This window comes from Cercospora kikuchii (genome assembly GCF_019650295.1).
Source record: "Cercospora kikuchii DNA, contig_00009, whole genome shotgun sequence".
In the NCBI taxonomy this organism is placed as follows: Eukaryota; Fungi; Ascomycota; class Dothideomycetes; order Mycosphaerellales; family Mycosphaerellaceae; genus Cercospora; species Cercospora kikuchii.
In genome coordinates this window covers 1,963,681-1,983,239 of record NW_025408590.1, presented here as the reverse complement: position 1 = coordinate 1,983,239, position 19,559 = coordinate 1,963,681, and the positions used below count along the sequence as shown (strand labels likewise).

At 51.9% G+C, this 19,559-nt stretch overlaps 8 protein-coding genes across 8 annotated transcripts; 4 read left to right on the top strand and 4 right to left on the bottom strand.

The window, feature by feature from the left end:
• Positions 1–1,431: 1,431 nt before the first annotated feature.
• CKM354_001288200 (uncharacterized protein) lies at positions 1,432–4,991 on the top strand (the record flags this gene model as incomplete). Its single annotated transcript, XM_044808416.1, has 4 exons — positions 1,432–1,655; positions 1,708–1,785; positions 1,837–3,965; positions 4,027–4,991. The coding sequence occupies 4 exons, from the start codon at positions 1,432–1,434 to the stop codon at positions 4,989–4,991; spliced, it is 3,396 nt and encodes a 1,131-aa protein (XP_044664351.1).
• Positions 4,992–5,599: 608 nt separating this feature from the next.
• CKM354_001288100 (uncharacterized protein) lies at positions 5,600–6,109 on the top strand (the record flags this gene model as incomplete). The annotated part of the gene is made up of 2 exons (XM_044808415.1): positions 5,600–5,753; positions 5,823–6,109. The coding sequence occupies 2 exons, from the start codon at positions 5,600–5,602 to the stop codon at positions 6,107–6,109; spliced, it is 441 nt and encodes a 146-aa protein (XP_044664350.1).
• An 899-nt stretch (positions 6,110–7,008) lies between these two features.
• CKM354_001288000 (uncharacterized protein) lies at positions 7,009–8,541 on the top strand (the record flags this gene model as incomplete). Its single annotated transcript, XM_044808414.1, has 1 exon — positions 7,009–8,541. One exon carries the CDS (start codon positions 7,009–7,011, stop codon positions 8,539–8,541), a length of 1,533 nt encoding a protein of 510 aa, XP_044664349.1.
• A 324-nt stretch (positions 8,542–8,865) lies between these two features.
• CKM354_001287900 (uncharacterized protein) lies at positions 8,866–9,487 on the bottom strand (the record flags this gene model as incomplete). The annotated part of the gene is made up of 2 exons (XM_044808413.1): positions 8,866–9,101; positions 9,160–9,487. The coding sequence occupies 2 exons, from the start codon at positions 9,485–9,487 to the stop codon at positions 8,866–8,868; spliced, it is 564 nt and encodes a 187-aa protein (XP_044664348.1).
• A 1,316-nt stretch (positions 9,488–10,803) lies between these two features.
• CKM354_001287800 (uncharacterized protein) lies at positions 10,804–11,945 on the bottom strand (the record flags this gene model as incomplete). Its single annotated transcript, XM_044808412.1, has 4 exons — positions 10,804–10,863; positions 10,972–11,684; positions 11,733–11,837; positions 11,894–11,945. The coding sequence occupies 4 exons, from the start codon at positions 11,943–11,945 to the stop codon at positions 10,804–10,806; spliced, it is 930 nt and encodes a 309-aa protein (XP_044664347.1).
• A 1,110-nt stretch (positions 11,946–13,055) lies between these two features.
• Positions 13,056–14,482, bottom strand: CKM354_001287700 (uncharacterized protein; the record flags this gene model as incomplete). Its single annotated transcript, XM_044808411.1, has 3 exons — positions 13,056–14,054; positions 14,106–14,383; positions 14,443–14,482. The coding sequence occupies 3 exons, from the start codon at positions 14,480–14,482 to the stop codon at positions 13,056–13,058; spliced, it is 1,317 nt and encodes a 438-aa protein (XP_044664346.1).
• Positions 14,483–15,852: 1,370 nt separating this feature from the next.
• On the bottom strand, positions 15,853–17,874 carry CKM354_001287600 (uncharacterized protein; the record flags this gene model as incomplete). Its single annotated transcript, XM_044808410.1, has 4 exons — positions 15,853–16,005; positions 16,058–17,146; positions 17,195–17,427; positions 17,481–17,874. The coding sequence occupies 4 exons, from the start codon at positions 17,872–17,874 to the stop codon at positions 15,853–15,855; spliced, it is 1,869 nt and encodes a 622-aa protein (XP_044664345.1).
• Positions 17,875–18,170: 296 nt separating this feature from the next.
• On the top strand, positions 18,171–19,194 carry CKM354_001287500 (uncharacterized protein; the record flags this gene model as incomplete). Its single annotated transcript, XM_044808409.1, has 2 exons — positions 18,171–19,058; positions 19,123–19,194. 2 exons carry the CDS (start codon positions 18,171–18,173, stop codon positions 19,192–19,194), a joined length of 960 nt encoding a protein of 319 aa, XP_044664344.1.
• Between the last annotated feature and the right edge of the window lie 365 nt (positions 19,195–19,559).

Sequence of the window (19,559 nt, the reverse complement as noted above, 5' to 3'; positions counted from 1 at the left end):
AGAGTGGTCTTCTTTCACCAGACGAAGGCAGTTCCAGGCAGGCTCAGGTACACGGAAGTCATCTGCCAGCAGTCGTTTCCCATGCTTGTGCCTTGGTCATTTGAGCCACTGCTACAAGTCGTGATCGTAGTACTGGGAAAAGTCGTTCAGCGCATTTTTCGTCGTGCTGGATCCGCTTCTGCCCGGGGCTGCCAAGGCATTGCCAGCTTTCGACTTGCTGGCCGGTCTTGGAGGTGCATAAAGGCGATGAGACCCATCGTCGATGAGAGATCCAGGCGCTGTGGAAGATGTGGAAGTTGTTGTAGACTCTACGCGGTGCTGCTTTCTGCATCTTCATGCCTCAGGCTCCAAATCCGGGTCGTCCCGTCACGCCTCAGCCTGATTCTCACGGTTCTAGAACCACCAACCTTTCTGCCACCACGCCTCAATTCTTGGCCATCATGCCATCCACATTTACTTCCCACTGGAAATGGAGCTATCCTCCGCCAGACGCTCGTGTTCACCTGCACCGGCGACGGCGTGCTCGGGTAGCGGTGGGTCGCCGCGGTGATGGCAAGACACTGCTGGGCTTGGTGATTTTCCAGGCAGTCTGCACCACACCGAACAAGAGCCCGCTCTAGCATTCTGCTGCTGGAGTTCGAACATAAGCCGGCATCACGGTCTCCACAGAGCCTCAACGAGAGCCTCATCAGACCACAGCTCAACAGCTCGACGGCGCGAAGCGAGGCCACAAGAGGCCAAAGCACCACTTTCAGACCTATATTGTGGCTTTCACCACCTCGTGGCTTCCACGAGACACGCGATGCACCAAGCTGAAGACTCGCCTGCTTAGCTGGCTTAGCCGCATGAGGGACATCCTCAATAGAGACAAGTCTTATGCAGACCTTTTCGGACTACGCGATGTTCCAAGCTGGATTCGTGGGTTCCCAAAGTAGCTTTCGCCAAGACACCACGTTTTTCAGCCTCTTCGAAGACGCCAGGCGATATGGGGCTATCGCTGCTTGGCAAAATACCGTATACAGCAAGTGGACACTCGTCGCTAGAGTGTGAGTCGTCTACGCCTTCCATCGACATCCAGACCACGTGTGCGCCCTGGGCTGCCTTAGTTCTCTCACCACTTCACCATAGCTTCAACAAGCACCTGCGCCAGCGGTGAGTCCGAAGGCGGCTCTGGGCGATGGCTTCCACCAGGCGTGCATGCCACCCAGTGCTGGACGTCCGCGGACGCCATCGAACGTGCGTGAGCTGTACACCTTCCAACCAGGACTCGATGGACTGGCGAGGCGTACATGTTCGCCCGCAGCTGTCACGATGAGGGTGAGCCACAATTTTCCGCCCGCAAGTCCAGGCGTACCGCGAGGTATAAGACTGTCACCACGGCATGCCCTCGCGCAACCCTTCACGAGAGCTGTGCTACTTCGTTGAGCGAAAATGCGCTTCTTTGCGGCGCTGTCCCTCGCCGGGTTGGCAGTGGCCAACCCTGTCAAAGATCTCGAAGCACGTCAATTGAACCCGTCCCAGTCATCGACATGTTCTGCTTTGTACACACGCAGTTGTACCAGCGGCACTTCCATGAGTGCTGCTCGCACCTGGTGTTCATCGCTTGGCTATGGCACGACTTACAGCACCGTTCGGAGAACGGCCACGATTAACAGGTATCCGATGTCTGCCAAACTTGGTCCACGCAGAAGAGCTGACCTCTACCAGAACCGTCATGATGACCATGACCTCTACGACGAGCACTTCTACCATTACCGCAGCACGCGTGACCAATACAGCAACTTCGTAAGTTTATTGCGAACATCTTTCCGGCGTCCACTGATCCGATCTCGATAGTGTGCGGACTACAATGACGACTCAAACGACGACCATGACTAGCTCAACCACGTTCACCGAGACCCAGGTGGTCAACACTTTCGGTGTGATTGACGCTTGCCCGAACTACACGCCTGAGAACACCAACCCGAATCCCGAAGTCCCAGGAGTGGACTCGACTACGACTACGACTACCACCACGGCAAATGCTGCTGCATCCTCTACATGCGCGTTCGCTCGACCTCCAAGTCCGAGTGGCGACTGTGGAGGTGTCCTGGGCTATCGATCGAGAGAGCAGGACGACAATGGGGTGGTCTTGGCGCAAGCCACTCTTACAGACCCTGCATCGATCGCCAGTCTCCAGGGTTGTGCGCTTGCGTGCCGCAAGTTTGACGATTCAAGAACTACTGGCTCATTGTCTGGTCTCCCAGGATGTCTATCTGTATACTGGACGCCGAATAGGTCTTGCGAACTATATCGCGGTGGCTTGGGTGACACCCGCTGGATGCCAGGTACTGGAGCCAACGCAAGATATCAAGCAGCCTTCATGAGCTGCTTTCAGTGCTCGGACGGGGCTGTCCAAGCTCAGAGCACGACTACAACGAGAACCACTACAACCACGTCCGCACTTACAACAACCACTACGCGCACTACAACGACCCCGGCAATCACGACTACTACAACATCACCACGCGGCCTGGGATGCCCTAACCCAACTCCTACCAGCTTCACCAGAGCAGGAGTGGTCCGATACTACGAGTGGTGTATGGCTTACATGAGCCCCGACAGCGTCAACATCCGACCCCAAAACAAAGAGGGCTGCGAAGCTGCATGCATCGGAAACTGTATTGCCTTCAACTATGGAGGAGATGACAACAACTGCCGGACCATCACTGCCGCAGTCACATCAGTCACGGCCCCTCACTATGGATGGCAAGCGTACTCACTCGTCAGCAAGTCCACCATCTCGCCCGCCGGCACCACGACCGCTGCCGCCGCCAACACTGTGCCCACCACATGCGCATTGGCCACTGCGAGTGCCAGCAACCCCGTCCTTTGCAACGTCGGGGGTAATCTATGGTCGGCCCATGACGGCACTGGCCCATTGAAGCAAAAATACCTCGCGAACGTGCCGAGCATCGAAGCCTGTGCAGCCGAATGTCGCAAACTTGATGCGTCGGGCGAAATTGGAGAAAGTGGCATGCCAGGCTGCAAGAGTGTCTGGTACCGTTGGGACCGAACGTGTGAGCTCCAGCGTAAGGATCTCAATGCAAGCCATTACGAACCATCATTCATGGGCAATGTGGCGAACATGGATTGTTTCTCTTGTGCTGCTGTTGGAGCGTCTTCGAGCTCGACTACGACTACTACTCGATCAAGCACGACCAGCACCACCTTGGCTGTCGTCGCTTCCTCTACTACAAGTTCTACTAGGACAACGACGACTTCTTTGACGACAACCACAACTAGGGCATCCACAACTACTACTGCATCCACCACCACTACTACAAGCACCACTGTTGCTGGAGCTGGAGCAGGAAGCTGCGCCCTTACCGCACCCAATCCGCCCAACCCGTCAGTCTGTTTTGAGCAGTACAACGGATGGAGCTACACGTATGCAGACTCGAACAATGTGCCTTATCAGCAAAGGACTCTCAGGGATTCCGCTTCGCGCGCTAGTGTCGAAGCCTGCGCAAAGGCATGCAAGTCATTTGACCAGGCTGGATTCAGCGGCGACAGCGGAGCTCCGGGCTGCAAAGCATTCTCTTGGGATAGCAATAGCTGTACTTTGTACCGAGGCGAAGTGAGTCAGCTCGGCTTTGCTCGTGGTGCCGGACCACGGTACCTGGACTTGGCCTGCTTTCAGTGTTCTGGTGTCCCAACTCCTGTCTCGCCACCACCAGCACAAGTTACAAACGGAGGATATTATGGTTGTAGCAATCCCTACAGCCATGATACGATGGAATACGAAGGCGGAGCAACTTTCCAGGTGTTCTGCGGTCCTCTTGCCAGTGCATCTCCAATCGCCCGCTTTACCTCCGACAGCTTCGAAGACTGCGTCGGATCCTGCGTTTACAAATCGAACTGTACGGCAGCGACTTATGCTATGAGCGGACCGGATGCAGGCCAGTGTCAGTTGTCAACTCCAGGTGAGTCATCGAAAATTCTAATGTTTTCCTTTTACTTCGAAGCATGGCTAATATTTCAAAGTCGGCTCGTTAGATGGCTTTGCCTATCAGCTCGCGGGCGGGGATCCCAACTTCGCAGCGGGGTCTACTCTGGTCTCCGCTGGAAGAGTCAAGAGGTACAGCGACGACCCTTACCCGTATGCAGTGGCATACCAGAAGCGCGATAACAGCTTGTCCCCACGACAAGGACAATACCCTCAGCCGGGTTGTCTCAAGGCTACCAATGCCGTTCAGACGACCGCGGCTTGCAACTGTGTGATTCCGTCTTCATCCGTTACTCTCACCCAAACCGTATCATCGGTCGTTACCAATGCGAGAACAATCAGCACTACGCTGAACCTTGTGGCGACGACGACCATGACACCTACCACGACTGTCACAACCACCCGCGTCACAACCCTCTTCCGAACCAAGGCCATCACTGCTTGGAAGACATTCAGCACAACCGAAACTGTCGAGAGCATCACCTCTTACTCACTCGCCGCCACTCCGTCTGCCTTCTACATCGTCGATCAGGACATGGCTTTCGCCGAATGGCCCGCCGACGCAGACGAGATCCATTACCACATCCAATACGATTGGGATCAGTCTGATGACGAATACGCTCCTACCGTCTTCTCCCTTAACATTGACAAACTCCAAGTCGCGGACCTCTCGAATATGGATGGCCTGGCGGAAGGCTACCCCGTCGTCGGCCAATCTGACGGAACTGGTATGCAACTCATGGCTTTGTCGAATGGCGGAGGTCTCGAAAGCCCGACATGTAGTATTGAACCTACGAAGGAGGGACAATGTCCCATCATCTGTCGCATGGGTGATATGGAGGTTAACACGAGGAATGGGGATGGTCTGTGGACTTTGGTGCCCAAGGGTGGCGAAGAGGGCTTTACGAATTATGCGCTGGCGGCTGATGTTGCAGTCGAGGATGAGGGCGGGGACGGGGGTAGTGGCGATGGTGGAGAACCCGCGATGGGTGCTTGGAGATAAGTTCGCTTGTTTGCCCGTAGATGATTAATGCGCGAAATGAGATTTCTCTTGGCATGATTGAGTCACCGACTCTCATTGATGCTCATCTACGACAGGTTTCTGCGAGCAGTGAGTACCAGCGTCAAGGACAGCACTGTGTTAGTTTACGGAAGAAAATTATCAGCCTTTGCTCTATGACTTCGTGAAGTATCCTCGGGCACGCATGATTTTTCTTGCAACCTTCGCCGCAGCATGGTGATACTACAGTGTCGCACTGCCATGCTGCGGCAATTGAGGGCGGGGACACAGCTCTTCATCGATACTTTCCTGGTGCTTGCCGCGATTATTCTGCAATTCTTCCTTCTTTGTGGATATCCAAGCTTCTGTGAGGCAGCATCAGTACCATGAATTAAGGAACCGGGAGAGGTGCAAAAAGAGAGGACAGCATACCGCCACCTGTCATAGTATCCCGTTCTCTTTTTTGTTCTGCCATTTGAGTTGTCTCATTCACCTACCCAAACCCTCCATTTTCCATCTCATTTCGCAGCCAACCCAGCTGGCACTCATCGACCAAGAATCGAGCTCCATAAACCGAGAGCTCTCATTTACACTGACTGACAGTGCCCAAGATGAAGCTCGCCACGCTCTTCTCCTGCTTCCTAGCCACCCTCTCCCTCGCAAAGCCCACGAAAATCTGGTTCTCAGACTCTCACAACGGCAATGCCACCCAACTCGCCATCTGCTTCGCAGAACTGGACAAGAACCTCGAGAAAGATCATCAAGGTAACGCAACCCATCACACTCACCACTCCCATTTAGTATTCCTGACAGCCCCCCCCCCCCCCCCCCCAGCAACCAATTACCCCGGCTACCGCTGCGGCGACTACTGGCTCCAATTCGGCGGCGAACCCCACAAAATCGCCGAATGGAATGATTATTACATGTACAAGCAGTGTGAAAAAGAACTTTATGAGGCGATTTCGGCTTCGAGGGAGTGGTTTCATTGTCATGTCAAAATCGGGTGGACGAGTGGGATGGTGGCGTGTTCGCCTTTTGGGTGGAAGGCTTGTGAGGAGAAGAGGCCGGTGGATCATGCGCCTTGTAAGATTGTGGAGAAGGAGGAGCAGGTGGGGATATGAGGCGATGAAGTAGATGTTTGATGTGGACATTCTGCTGGAAGAATTAGTCATTTGCATGTCCAGGTTCGTGGGCCCACTGGAGGACGCTGGAGTCGTGAAAGACAATGCCTCCACGAGAATGAAATCGGCAAGCTATGCAAGAACATCAGAAGGATTAGAAGGCACATGACTGGACGAGAACCGTGCTAAATCTCGAGAGTCAGCCATGAGTTGGAAATTGGTACAGTGGGTCGCAAGTGGCCTTCTGCACGTACCGTGAGAAAATGTTACGCCTTGGCGACTGACTAGATATCTGAGTCGTTCCCCGCATCTGCTCAACTCCTGTGGATCCTGCTAAAGCTGAGCAATTGAGACTGGTGGTAGCGAGTACTCACGAAGGAATAATTGATGTAATCAAGCGTGTGTCGATTGAGGATGAAAGTATGGAAAGGATTGAGAATCTACAGCATAGGCACAGGCACACGAATACCAAGCGGGGTACCTGAGGCTATGCACCAAATCAAATGGCTGCGCCGCCACAGCGATTGCAGATGGAGAGCAAAATGATCTTCCCAGATGGCATTTTGTCTTTTCGTAGGTCCGGCAAGGCCTGCTCGAAATGCGGAGAGGGTTTTCTTGTTTTTCGATCATCTCTGTTATTTGATAGACCTGCAACCAATCAACGTGCACAGTCTGACATGCGTACGTATAGTGATTCTCTTTCTGCATGGCGGCATAGGAGCTTTACTAGGGATGCTTGTGGCAGACCCTAAGCATCAGAGCTTCTCCCTGGTCGTAGGACCGTGGCGAGTTAACTCAAAAGCTCACGTTGATTAATCTAGAAGGCTGAAAAGCACGATAAAAGCGACGTTCCTCTTCAGCTGTCGATCAGACCTCGCGCAGTGCTTAGCGTGCGTACGATGTGGCTCTACATCATCCTCATAATTTCCACCATTTTAGTGTGGTTCGTGTACCAATTATTGCTCGATCCGCTTCGAGCATTTCCAGGCCCACTGACTGCACGTTTCTCATATGCATGGAGACTACATTTCTCGTGGACCAGCATCCACGACTTCCCAAAATGGCCTGAAGTGCACGAGAAGTATGGCCCAGTTGTGCGAATAGGACCAAATAGTCTGGCCTTCGCGAGTGCACAGGCAGTGCAAGACATTTACTCCACGGCTAGAAATTATCCCAAGTCTCCATCTTATTCTATCACGGATAACGTGGATGAAGGAGTAATCAGGAGTACACTCATCTCGAGCCTTGATGGCGAATGGCACGATCGCTTCCGCAGAGGGATCGCCTCGATTTTTTCGCTCTCTTCGGTGCTACAATTTGAGTCCCGGATCGATGATATGGTCGCCTTGCTCGTTCATCAAATTGCAAGTCAGTTCGCTCAAGCCGATAGCCAAGACTCTCTGGACCTGCCTCGATGGATGCACTACTTCGCATTTGATACCGTCGGAAACGTGGTTTACGGGAAGCCATTCGGATTCTTAGAGACAGGCTCCGATGTCGAGAAAATCATAGAGAACAATGGCAAGATCACTGCCATGATGGCTAGAATCAGTGGCTTGCCAGGCCTAGACCGCATGACAGTGAAGAATCCAGTCTTCCTCTGGCTTTGGCGAAAAGGGATTGTGAAGCTGCCTCGTAATCCCGTCTCCAAATTTGCCGATGAGCATACACTTCCGAGAATGGTCGGAGATCATAAATTACGGGATACAGCAAGCAGTCGTCGAGACCTCTTTGACTGTTTCTTGGCCGCCCAGGAGAAAAATCCCGGCGCTATGGCCGACGATGACCTCAGGAGCCTCGGTCACGTCCTCGCCACCGCTGGCTCTGACCCGCTTGCGGGCACTTTGGCAGCATTGTTTTATCACTTGTTGAGGGACCCAGAACGATACTCTCGGCTGCAAGAAGAGGTCGATAATCTTGATCTGCCGGCAGGATGCAAAGTCGTGCCGTACAGTCTGGCTCACGAGCTACCCTACCTGAATGCATGTATCAAGGAGACATTCCGCATCCATCCTGCAGCGTCTTTCTTAATGGAAAGACTTGTACCAGCCTCGGGCGATACCATTGATGGCAAGTTTATTCCTGGAGGAACTCGCGTTGGCTGTGCAGGCTGGGCCGTTCATCGACAATCACACATCTACGGAGATGATGTCGACCACTTCATTCCTGAGAGGTGGCTTGTCACCGACAATGACGCAGCATCTCAAGCAAAGATCGCTCTTATGTCTAAGAGCTTGCTCCATTTTGGCAAAGGCCGATTCATTTGCCTCGGACAGCATCTGGCGCTTGTTGAGATATACAAAGTCGTACCGACGCTATTAAGGAACTTCTCACTTGCTTTGGTGCATCCGGAGAAAGAGTGGAAGCGTAAGCACTGTGGAGTCATCAATGTGACTGGAGTAGATATCAGAGTGCTAGCACGAAAGGGCTGACTGCAGACGGAGATCAGAGGCACGCTGATTCAAGAATGAGAGCGGTGAATATTGTCGAGACTTTGGTGGTCTGACTGCTCACGGAAGATTCAAGTTGTTTTGCTGAGATCAATGAGCTTCTGCTTTGCTTTCTGGTCCGCGGGCACCTTATTGAGAAAGGTCCGGTCTCATCGGCCCCTCGCAAATGGAGTGGATCTATTAGGTCGCTACGGAATTTCAAGCCTGGAGTGCCAAAGACCGATACTTTGTCCTCTGTTGCAGCGACATTCAATCTCAAGGCAGTAACGAAATAAGAGACTCAAGTTGCGGCTATTACGTGCGGCGCTAGAACAGACTGAACGTGATGTCCGCGTCAAGATCCTTCGGGAAACACCCACAAATGTTCTCCGCGGTATCGTCAGTCTTTCCATCACCCTTGATGCTTTCGGTACCAATTGTCGCCTGCATTCTGCCTTTGACGCAAGTCAAGATGGTGCAGTGAGCATTGTATGTGGTGCCTGAACCACCTGCTCCTGTCCACTGAAGAGTCTGCTGCCAGTAACCCCAAGCAATGGTGTCGGCTACAAAACTAGTCAGTCTATGCTCGTCAACAATACCGTTCGAAATGTGGGAACTTACTCCCATCCTTCCTCCTCCATCTGCCCAAAGGCGCTGTCAGCCCTGGAGTTCCAGTCCATGATACGCCGGCTGCCCCTGTGATGCAGTTCACTGGATGGGCATCGCATAGAGCTGGGTGATATCCGGCTTCGAAGGTTTGATCAAAGGAAGCTTTTCCCTCTGCGAGCAGGGCAGGATCGATCTCTGCTGTGGCTTTGGCGGCGGCATCGTAGTGAGGACCGTCATTGGGAGAGCACGGAGTGCAACCGAACTCGACGGGGAGAGCTCGTTGCACCACTGCGCTGGTAACAGTGTGCGCGGCTGCGAGGAAGAAAATGGTGAAACGCATCTTGGTTGTAGGAAGCGATTCACTGAGAGTGATTAAGTTGGGCGGCATGATGATGGACGCCGTCTCGTTGGTACTGCTCTATATACTATGAACGGTAAAATCAGGATCAATGTAAATTTGGTGGTCTTCATTGCAGTGGATCAGAAGAAAATACCCTATTCATGCTATGGCTGATAGTGAGACACCCGCCAAGGGAGCTCTTGTTCTACGAGTTGCTGTTCCGCCACGGGGTCAGTTCTTCGGCTAGCGTGGTCATGAGAATATTAGGCCGAATAGTCAGTCTTTGACGACCAGCATCGACTGCTCAGCCATCCATGTGATTCTCCAATGCATTATGTATAACGGATTCCCTTGTTCGTTGTAGTGCATCGAGTCAAGCCTCCATCCTCAACAGATGGCACACGCATATGAAATGGTTCGGCAGATACTCTTCGACGCGTGACGCATGGCGACAGTCGATGGTCAAGATTCTCTCCAAGCGCATGAAGTCTTGCAGAGCATGGGATTATCCGAAAGCCCGGTCATAGCACATCATCTTCACGCTAGAAGCCGAGACATGAATCCGGTAGCCTGGATGGAGTGCAGTGTCTGTGCTTCCTGCGTCCTAAAGTAGCAGCACAGTAAGCACTTGTTGTTCAAAAACGGTAATGATCGAAAGCTAGCGTCCTCTAGCCTCTTTAGACTCTTTAGAGATGTTTTTCCAACTTGATGCTTTGCATCACCAGGAGCAAATGCCTACTTCAATGACAGGGCTCAAACGCTTTCAGCAAGATCGATGAGCGATGGCGGTTGCTCCAACTATGCTTCTCTTATATTGTGGGACGCAAAGTGGGTGATGTGAGGAGGGTATCCAGTCCGTTAGGGTGTTGACATTGTCTCGTGGAATAAAAGTGCCATGGACTGTCCATGTCAAGTGTGTCCATGATCATGAGATGTTAAGCTTTCTGATGCCAGGAAAGTTTGATCAGGGATACCTTGGCTCATGAGGTGCCTGACTTTCCGCGGCATCCGTAATGACGATTAGAGCTCGTATCTTCGTGAGTAGAGCGGGGTCCTAATTTTCCAAAATTTTGCTGCTGATGCTCTAACGACATGGCAAAATTGCTCACAGCAATATAAAGCCTTGTGAAGCTCTGCGGACAGCCTTCTCGTCGCGAGCTGGATTTCCTGCCTGATTTGCTTCGACAGAGAGGATACATCTATTACGCTCGGAGGGGCAGACCTGCGCAAAGTAGCAAGATTTGGCCTCGTCGGGCAGACAAACCTGATCTCAACTGCTAACTGCCCCCGGTGCCCGGTAGTAAACCTGACGAGACCTAAGACGCAAAATCATGCCCGGCAAGCTTATAGCAGTCATTCTGGACAATCTTGATCCACTGCGGCCACTCGTTAGTGCTGGCTCGCGCTAGGGCACTGCCTGATCTCACTCAGCTGATGCTTTTGGGCGTAATTAGAATAAGCATGGTGGACGAGGCTTCACGTACATAACTATCAGGATCCAGGACATATGCCTCTTGGTATTGACCTTCCTCTAGACGTTCTAGCCAGACGACACCGTTCTCTTCCAAACGCTGGCAAGCCAGTCCAATGTCGTCCACGGAGACGCAGATATGTCCGTACCCGAATGGCTCACCATTGCCGTTGTGATACACTGGCGGGTCACTGTCTCCTTTGCCGCGCTGGCAGATCAACTCCAGGTAACCGCCGCGCTTCGCTTGACAGATTAGGCTTTTCTCGGATCCATTGCGGGTACCAAGCAAGTCATAGCCAAGGAGATGTCTGCTATAGCCCAGCTCACGATCTTGAAAGGTATGTTGTATGCCCATGCCGAGAACGTCGCGGTAGAAAGCAAGTGACCTGTCGCCATCTCTAACAGAGAGCATTGTGGAATGCATGATGTGTCCTTCTGCAAGTACCGCTGCCAGGCCTTGGCTACACTTGTATAATTTGATGGGATATCCATCAGGATCGAGGACCATTCCAGAACCTCCTGAGGGCGTTCCAAGCAGTCGCCCGCCGACTGCAGCTAAGCTGCGATATGCCAAATCCACATCGTCGACAAGTATGCAGATGTAGCCAAAGCAACTGGGAGTTGCATTGTCGTTGGGATTGATCTTTTGGCCTGGAATGTAGTTGAGTTCTATCACTCCTTCGCGGTCAGTAAGAAGCTTGCCATGCCAGATAGAGGTTGGACTGTCTACATTGGTCAGCTTAGAGTGGCGTGCGGGACTTGAGAAGCTTCAACCGAATGCCAGGAAGTACAATTCCGCATCGAGCGTTGGGGGTTTGGATGTCCATATGACGCGCATCCCAAGGCGCTCGTAAAAGGTGAGGCTAGCATGCGGATCTTCTATGGATTTAGTTCACGCAGTACGCTGCAGAGTTTCATGGTCCGCTTGTACGTACTGCTTATTCGAAGCATGGTGCGGTTGAGCTTGTACTTGTTGACGTCGGTCATAATGTCCTCTGCTAGATCTTTGTCGCTGCGCGTGTGCATCGAGCCGAGCACAGCATCACAAGAGGGTAGTTCTCAGCCGGCGGAGTCGCATGATTGTTGTAAATCAGCTCCAAGACTATCGATCGCGAACAACGTCGACGGTCCCTTCATTATCGGCATAAGTAAGGATTCGGCGCTGGAGAGGCTTTTGTGCGAGGACGGCCGCTGCGGCCAAAATTGAACCCAACCGCGATTTGACTTTGCGCCCACCGCCCATGCAATCTCATGCCTACGGGCTTGGCTGGGCTCAGCCAATGAGGAACCAACTCCGTACCAGTGTCATGGACACGGAGTGACGGATATACCGGGCTCAATATCATCGTCGTTGTGCACGAAACGACTAATCGATGGCTAATGCGTCATGTTCATAGACGTATCGGGTTGATTGTTCGCCCAAACCCTCCTCTTCTCTGCGAGTAGTTCTGCTGGTTTTCGAAGCTCAAGTCGGCAGTGCCTCAATCAGAATTGTTCCATGCCAGATGAGCGATGGGGCCGCGAGTATTTGGCATAGAACATGCCAGGACACTGTGGCATTCTAGGTGCTAGGTAAAGAATGGAAGCACATCGAGAACTTGTGGCCAAAAACAGCGATTGGACTCCACGTCGATTTCGATAACTGCTGCCAGGCTCCAGATTCCAGGCGGCGCTATGTTGACATAGGCTTCCTAGTGCTTTGCTTGCGCGCTCCAGCTATTGGCATCGAATAGCGAGACGTATGAACCGACTATTGGCGCGCCGGACATGGGGGCTGAGATGCTGACGTTACTTTGAGTACATGGCCGAATGGCGTGCACAGCACGTAGTCTAGGGCTCTCAATAGGCAGTTCAATACTGAAAGTCGGAATCTCCGGCAATACTGCTAGATAGTATCGCTTCTAGAACATACACGTTGTTTACAAAGACGACAACCACTTGTTGACTCTAGCCTGCGCATAAACGTTTCTTTGAAAGAATACAAATCCACTGAGCATTAGTGTCGCATGTCTCGACAATATCGCAGTTGGCCGACTCAATCCTCACGAGCAGAGAGGCCTGGGTCCAGCAGGCTGATTGCAACCGCGCTCCGCATTTCTACGTACCGCGAAGCCATGGGCACCAGAACAAATCCTCAGGATCCCAAACTTCTTTCACTATCTGGAGCTCCGCTACTTGCTCGTTCGAGAACAACTCGCGCAGTGATGTATGCGGCCGCATGTAATTCACAGTCGTTCGCTGGGGCCGTTCGTCGTCTTTCGTCAGAGCATCCCGGATGTATGCCGCGTACGCCTCTACTGTGTGCCTCAGCTCAGGTTTAGTGAACCAGGTCCCGATGACACAAGCAGTGTATCTGTCTCGGGTAGAATTGCAAAGCGTCTTGTTGCAAAAGGCGTCTACCGCACCCACCTGCTCCGATAAGGTGGTATCGAAACGACTGATGGTTACGAAACTGCGTTTCGCATGTTCCAGGTTCTCCGTCAGTGCAAACCATCGAGCGTAAGCTTCCTGGATGGCTTCGATAGAGAGCTCTTTCATTGCAACCATGCTCAAGTCTTTAAAATTGCCGCGGGTGTCGCCAGGCTCAGCGGCTTTGTTGATTTTATCGAGCGATTGAGCGAACTCCTTTGTCGACAATGCTTCACGTGCAATATCATCTCGGCGAAGTGGAGCAAAAGCGTCATGTGCCTCAACTTCAGACCCAGTGTACATGGCATCGAGGATCAGCAACGCCTGGCCAGGGCCCGGTACATCCGTGGGAGCACGGGTCATGTGCAAAGATATACGAAGTCGAGCTGGAGGTCTGCGAACCGATGCGAAGGCCTGTGCAGCGACCCGAATGCTCGAGCCATCAAATACCAGGCGACGCGTGACGACTTGATGATGTGCGAGCTGAAGGGTTGACAGAGGGTAGACCTTCATTCGCAAGGAAGTAATCACGCCGTAGCCGAATCCAGCACCCCGCAGAACTTGGAAAAGTGCTGCCTTTCCTCCAGTCGATGTCTGACTGGCTTCAATAGGCTTGCCTTCGGCAGTTATGAGTCGGAAAGAGACGATGTTGTCGCTTGCCAGGCCAAGGAGGCCAATAAAGTAATGCTACGCTGACATTCAGTTTTATGTAGAAAGTGCGGTAGACAGTAGACTTACTCCTCCTCCCCCGAGCACAAAGCCTGTCATACCAACCGCATTACTTTCGGGGTATACAGTGTAGTAGCCTCGATTGGCAAGGTATTGAATCAGCTGGCCGGCAAGAACTCCTCCACCGATGTCGACAGTCTGGGTGGACTCGTCGAGCTTGATATGCTTGAAGCGTTCCATCGACAGGTAGAGCGTGTTCCCTGTGATTGGTACGAACGTTGCGGTCCCTCCGCCCGCGACCAAGACCTTCAATTTGTGTTCTCTGGCTTGCTGTATGGCTTTGGTGACTTCGTTCTCGGTTTCCGGAGCAACGAAACAAGCGGGTGGTTCGACATTGCTGTCTGACCAGCGCGATACTGTTGCGGATCTGGAACAATATCGCCCATCGTGCATGTAAGGCTCTCTTCGCAGAGGAGACAAATGTCGGCAAGTGGCAACAGCAAGTTGTATTTAGCTGCATCTGAACTCCATCTGGCGTGAACTTTATCAACTCACATTGTCGGCGAAGAATGGTGTTCGGAAGCTTGTCGTTATAACGATTAGCAAACTTCACCGAGCACCGAGCTGTCGAGTCCTGCACATCACTATGCCCGTGCAGGGATATTGTTCATCTCGTTGATGGCTGCCGAACCGACAGTATAATCTTAAGTCCGTCTTACGCCACATTCTTATGCACTCTCAGAAATGTTTCAGAAGTCTCAAGTTCATCTTGAAAGCGTATTACATGCCTCCATGTTTTTTGTGTCTGGGTGTTTATAGTGGCTTTGCCATCGCGGAAGGCCACCTACATACACTTGGAGCATGAGATAGACACACTCATGGTTTGGAGTAGGTGTGCTTCCTCCTGACCTCACTCTCAGCTCTGTCAAGGGAATGATACTGTATATAATGTCTTGCCCTCCACTTGTCATCCAATCAGGTCCGTAATGGTCTAGTGGCTAGGATTTGTCGCTCTCAGCACGACTAGTTCATCGAACGCTCGAGCAAGCGCCGACAAGGCCAGGGTTCAATTCCCTGTTACGGAAAAGGACCGACATATATGAGCAGTCCGATAGCGAGGCGTTGGCGTTGGTCATTCTTTTTGGCCGCTTTTTGCCGTTCAAGAAACATGTGAACAGTCAGTAGCATCTATGTGCTAGTTTCTGTGCATCTCTCAATCGTGTTATAGTCCCGGAGATCGCCTGAGAAATCGTGCATTGTAGTCGGGATGCTCTTGCCTTTCTTTCGAATGTGCAAGTGAATGCTGTGGAATGTCTTGGCGTCAGATTTTTTTTTCCGACCCACACCGCGCATGCCATGTCCTCAGCTAAATTATTTGTATACACTGTTTGATAACCACACAGCATTTAATCTATTGAAAAATTTGACCGTGACCTCCTTGTCTCATGTCTTGGGCGTTTCTCCTGAACCTTGCCCTTCACGATCCAGCAGCCCGTTGCGTTCGCGGCCATCATCTACGTCATCTGCGCTCAGAATACGTGCAAGTGGAGATTGATCCACCGATCGCGATCAAAGTCACGATGTGCATGGTGGTGTGCACACCTCACGGGCCCTTTTGCGAATTCGATGTCAAGAAACGGCATCTTTCATGATGGGCAATGTGACAGTCGAACAAATCGCGGCACGCAATTTAAGATACCAAGAGCACACTCACAGCGTAAGCCGGCATGGGACGAGACAGATTTGAAGATCTGGGCGACGTGCGAGATCCGAAGCATTTGCATGGCTTTATTCAACGATCGTATCAACACTGCCTTCAAGACTTCAACTCCCCATGATCAATCGGATCTAGCTTCTTGCCGGCAGGCCGCTTGTCAATTCCACTCCATTCTCTATACAATTTCGGGATCTCCGGCCAATCATCAACGCCATCTAATATGATCATGCCCATACCCCCGCTTAGATGCGGCTAGCATAAGTCAGCGAAGGATGTTCAACCTCATGTTCGTAGCCTTGCTCACCTGAATATGGCAGTGGAACATCCACGGACCTGACTGCTCAACCTTATATCTCAACGCCAGCCATGCACCAGTCATCGATGTCTTCGTCCTCACAGTATCCAGATATGGCGGATTCTGTAAATTGAAAGAGCCAGCTGGAAGAGCCTGCATACCTTCTTCGACTGTGTCCCAAGGATACCGCCCTGTTCCGAAACCCAGGACGAAGAACTTGTTACCATGTTTATGCATGGGATGGTATCGAGAGATAGGGCCTTCTGTCTCGACAATCAGATCTACCCATTCGTTCTTGTTTGTCCTGAGCAAGAGATCGCTCTTTTCTTCTGTGAGATTGAAGAGCAGAGGAGGATCAGCGTGCTCCAGACTTCTGTTGTAGCCTGATACCCCAGATAGCGTCCATTCGCCAGAAGTGTGAGGAGCTCCAAGCTTCTTCAGCAGGAGCTTGTGAGATCGACTTGTTACTGCCGCGGGCTGCATGGGAGGATATGGTACCGACATCGTTTCATCGAAGAGGGTAACGTCCTTCATACCTGGCAGAGCTCGTCCGGCGTAGTTGAACTTGGATCTCGATTTGGCTGGCCTATCGATGCCATCGTACACCAAATGGGCAAACCCAGCGACAACCTGATTGGGCAATTGATGAGCGATGCGAATTATATACCGGCCTGGTGCCTGGTCCAGCTTGAGAAGTACGTGCATGCGGTTGCCGTTGCCTACAGCGACCTGATCTGTGGTGAATGGTCTGACGTATTGGCCATCCACCGAGAAAACGTGCATGGGATGGTTGTCGACACTAATGAGCAACGGATGTTGTGCGCCTGCGTTAATGAACGAAAGGGCAGCCCAACGCTTGTGGCTGTCAACATTGACTGTGTAGTTGCTGTTTATTGCCGAGCCTGGTTTACACTCGTCAAAGACTCGTGGCGGCAGTGCAGTAAGATTCAAGTCAAAATCGCCTTGAACAATTTGGAGCGGAGGAAGGCATCCTTTGTTCGTTAGTCCTCCAGTAACGTTGACAAGATCCAACAACTTCCATGTCATGACATCGGTAACGTTGTCGATCTCCCTTCGCGACGGACAGTACTCTGCACCCTGATTTTGTCAGCGGTGACCTCGGTGAACAGCTCAAACGATACTCACGCCGCCGTTGACGATGATAGAGTCCATGCATAGGATCTCAACATTAGCATCACTTTGGACGCGGTCGAAGTCCTCGAATGCCATGTGAGTGTAGTCCGCCAAGAGCAAAGCTTCAATTCTTGCTTCTGCAGCTGCCATAGCCTTCTGCTCTTGGGTGCTCCGACTGATCAAATGGAAAGGTCGACGAGCATAGGTGTCCGGCTCGATGACGATGGCTCCATAGAGCCCGTCCACTGCACATGTCAGCAATTTGATAGGCGTGAAGAGGAATGTGGGTGTCTCTGACTAATGTGACCTCGTGTGTGGCCATGATAGAAGGATGTCCCCGCTTCTTCTGCTCGCCACCTGTAGAGAAAGCTACTTCCTGGACGAATTGCGCTCTGTGTCACACCAGGAACTCCATCTGACCAAGGTGTTGTTGACTGCTTGATGCCGTGAAAGTGTATGGCAACTTCTTGGGAGTACGAATTGACGACCAAGAATTCAACCTCGTCCCCAACCTTCAATCGAAGCTGTGGTCCTGGAAACGTTCCATTGACCAGAATTCCCGGTCGAGGACCATTGCTTGTTGGATCAAGAAGTCCTGCCTCAACTTCGATGCTGAACTGCACTGTCCGACCAGCAGTAGCTCTGAACAATGCTGCGAGCGTCAAAATTAGTAGAGATTGAAACGAATGCATGATGCTGGATCTGGTGGCTTGTCATCCAGCATGTAGCGACTCTCCTTCCAAGTCTCGATGACTTCCACGTGGATCAGCCACGGTCGTCTTGGATTCCTGCAGGATGAGGTCTAGTGCCGGGCCTCGGGTCTGCCAAGACTGTGCAACAGCGACGTGGAATTTGCCCGAAAAAGAAATTGAGCATCATTCTCGATGATATCCTGAACAAAACAATTTTTGAAATCATATCGACTTGCTTCGCTGCTTCGTAGTACTCGAAGCATGTGAGTTTCCTGGGATACTATCGAAAACACACAATGCGATCCATACTCCATTTCGGACTCCTGGCGGTGGCCACGGCGACGGGTCTGCGCGACACCTTGACGAGGCGATCGGATCTGACAGCTTTCACGAAGCTGATCGACGATTTCGAACTCTGGACATTCTTCGAAGAATTAAAAGACATCACAGTAATGGTACCCAACGATGCTGCTTACGACAAGCTATTGAAGATGGGACTTGACCTCGGAGCCATGCCGTCCGATTTCACGATCCCAATATTGAAGTATCATCTTTTGCATGGTCAGATCGAGAGTGCCAAAGTGCTGGCCGAGAGCGATACTATGCTAGTTGGAACAGCACTCTCTCAGCCGAACATGACACAAGCTACTCCGGTCAAGCTGTACTCCGAATCAGGCAAGGTATATGTAGAGACTGGTCTGCAATTGAGCGCAAAAGTTCTCGAACCCGATGTCGGATTCGCTGGTGGTTTGGTGCATGTGCTAGACTCTTCGCTCGTGGCACCACACAATATCACTGCCACAGCGTGGATGAATGGACTATGCAAGGAATTCTTGCAATTCATGGAGACGACAGGCCTCGCAGCTGAGATTGAGAGCGTGCATGATGCGACGATCTTCATCCCGTCAGACGAGGCCTGGCGGGAAATGGAGTCCACGCTGGCTGCTATGGGTATGAATGAAAAGCAGCAGTTGCTCCGAAATCATGTCGTGCAAGATCGTGTTGCGTATCGGAAAGACCTTAGCTATGAGCAAACATTGACGAGTGTCGGAGGTCAGGCGCTACAGGTCAGAGTCGACGACAAAAGCGACGTTTGGGTTGAAGATGCCAAGGTACTTCGAACGGATATACTGTGGTTCAATGGTGTGGCACATATGATTGATAAAGTCGTTCTGAACAATCAGGTAAGAAGCAGCATTTGTTATGCCGGAGATGTCTCGAGAACATACACTAACGCTCTCCGACTAGACGAATACGTTACCTACTATTCCTTTCGTTGATCGAGATCAACAAATCTTGGCTGCTTCACTTTCATCGTGAGAGGCCAACGTGTCTGGAGTTTGGCAGACGTGAGGCATCTGGTGTAACCTTGATGGTGAATACTTTAGGGTCATTAGTGCTGCCAAGGCTGGAATGAATCTGTCGCTGTTCTCGATCGAGAGATCACAACAACACTGCCGTATAGAATAGCCAGCAGATTCACCTACCGATGTCATTGATTGAACATTGATTGACAATTTGAACGAGTGCCTCCAATCGTTCCCGCGCACTGCGTGGCTCGGGAGATCGACATTCCTGCGTCGGGTCTCGATCGGGATCGTCGAAGCAGTGTTTCTGGGCGCCGCGAACCACTTCGGGCAGGTCGGTTTATCTCTGCGGCTTGCGCTCCATCACGACAAGACGAC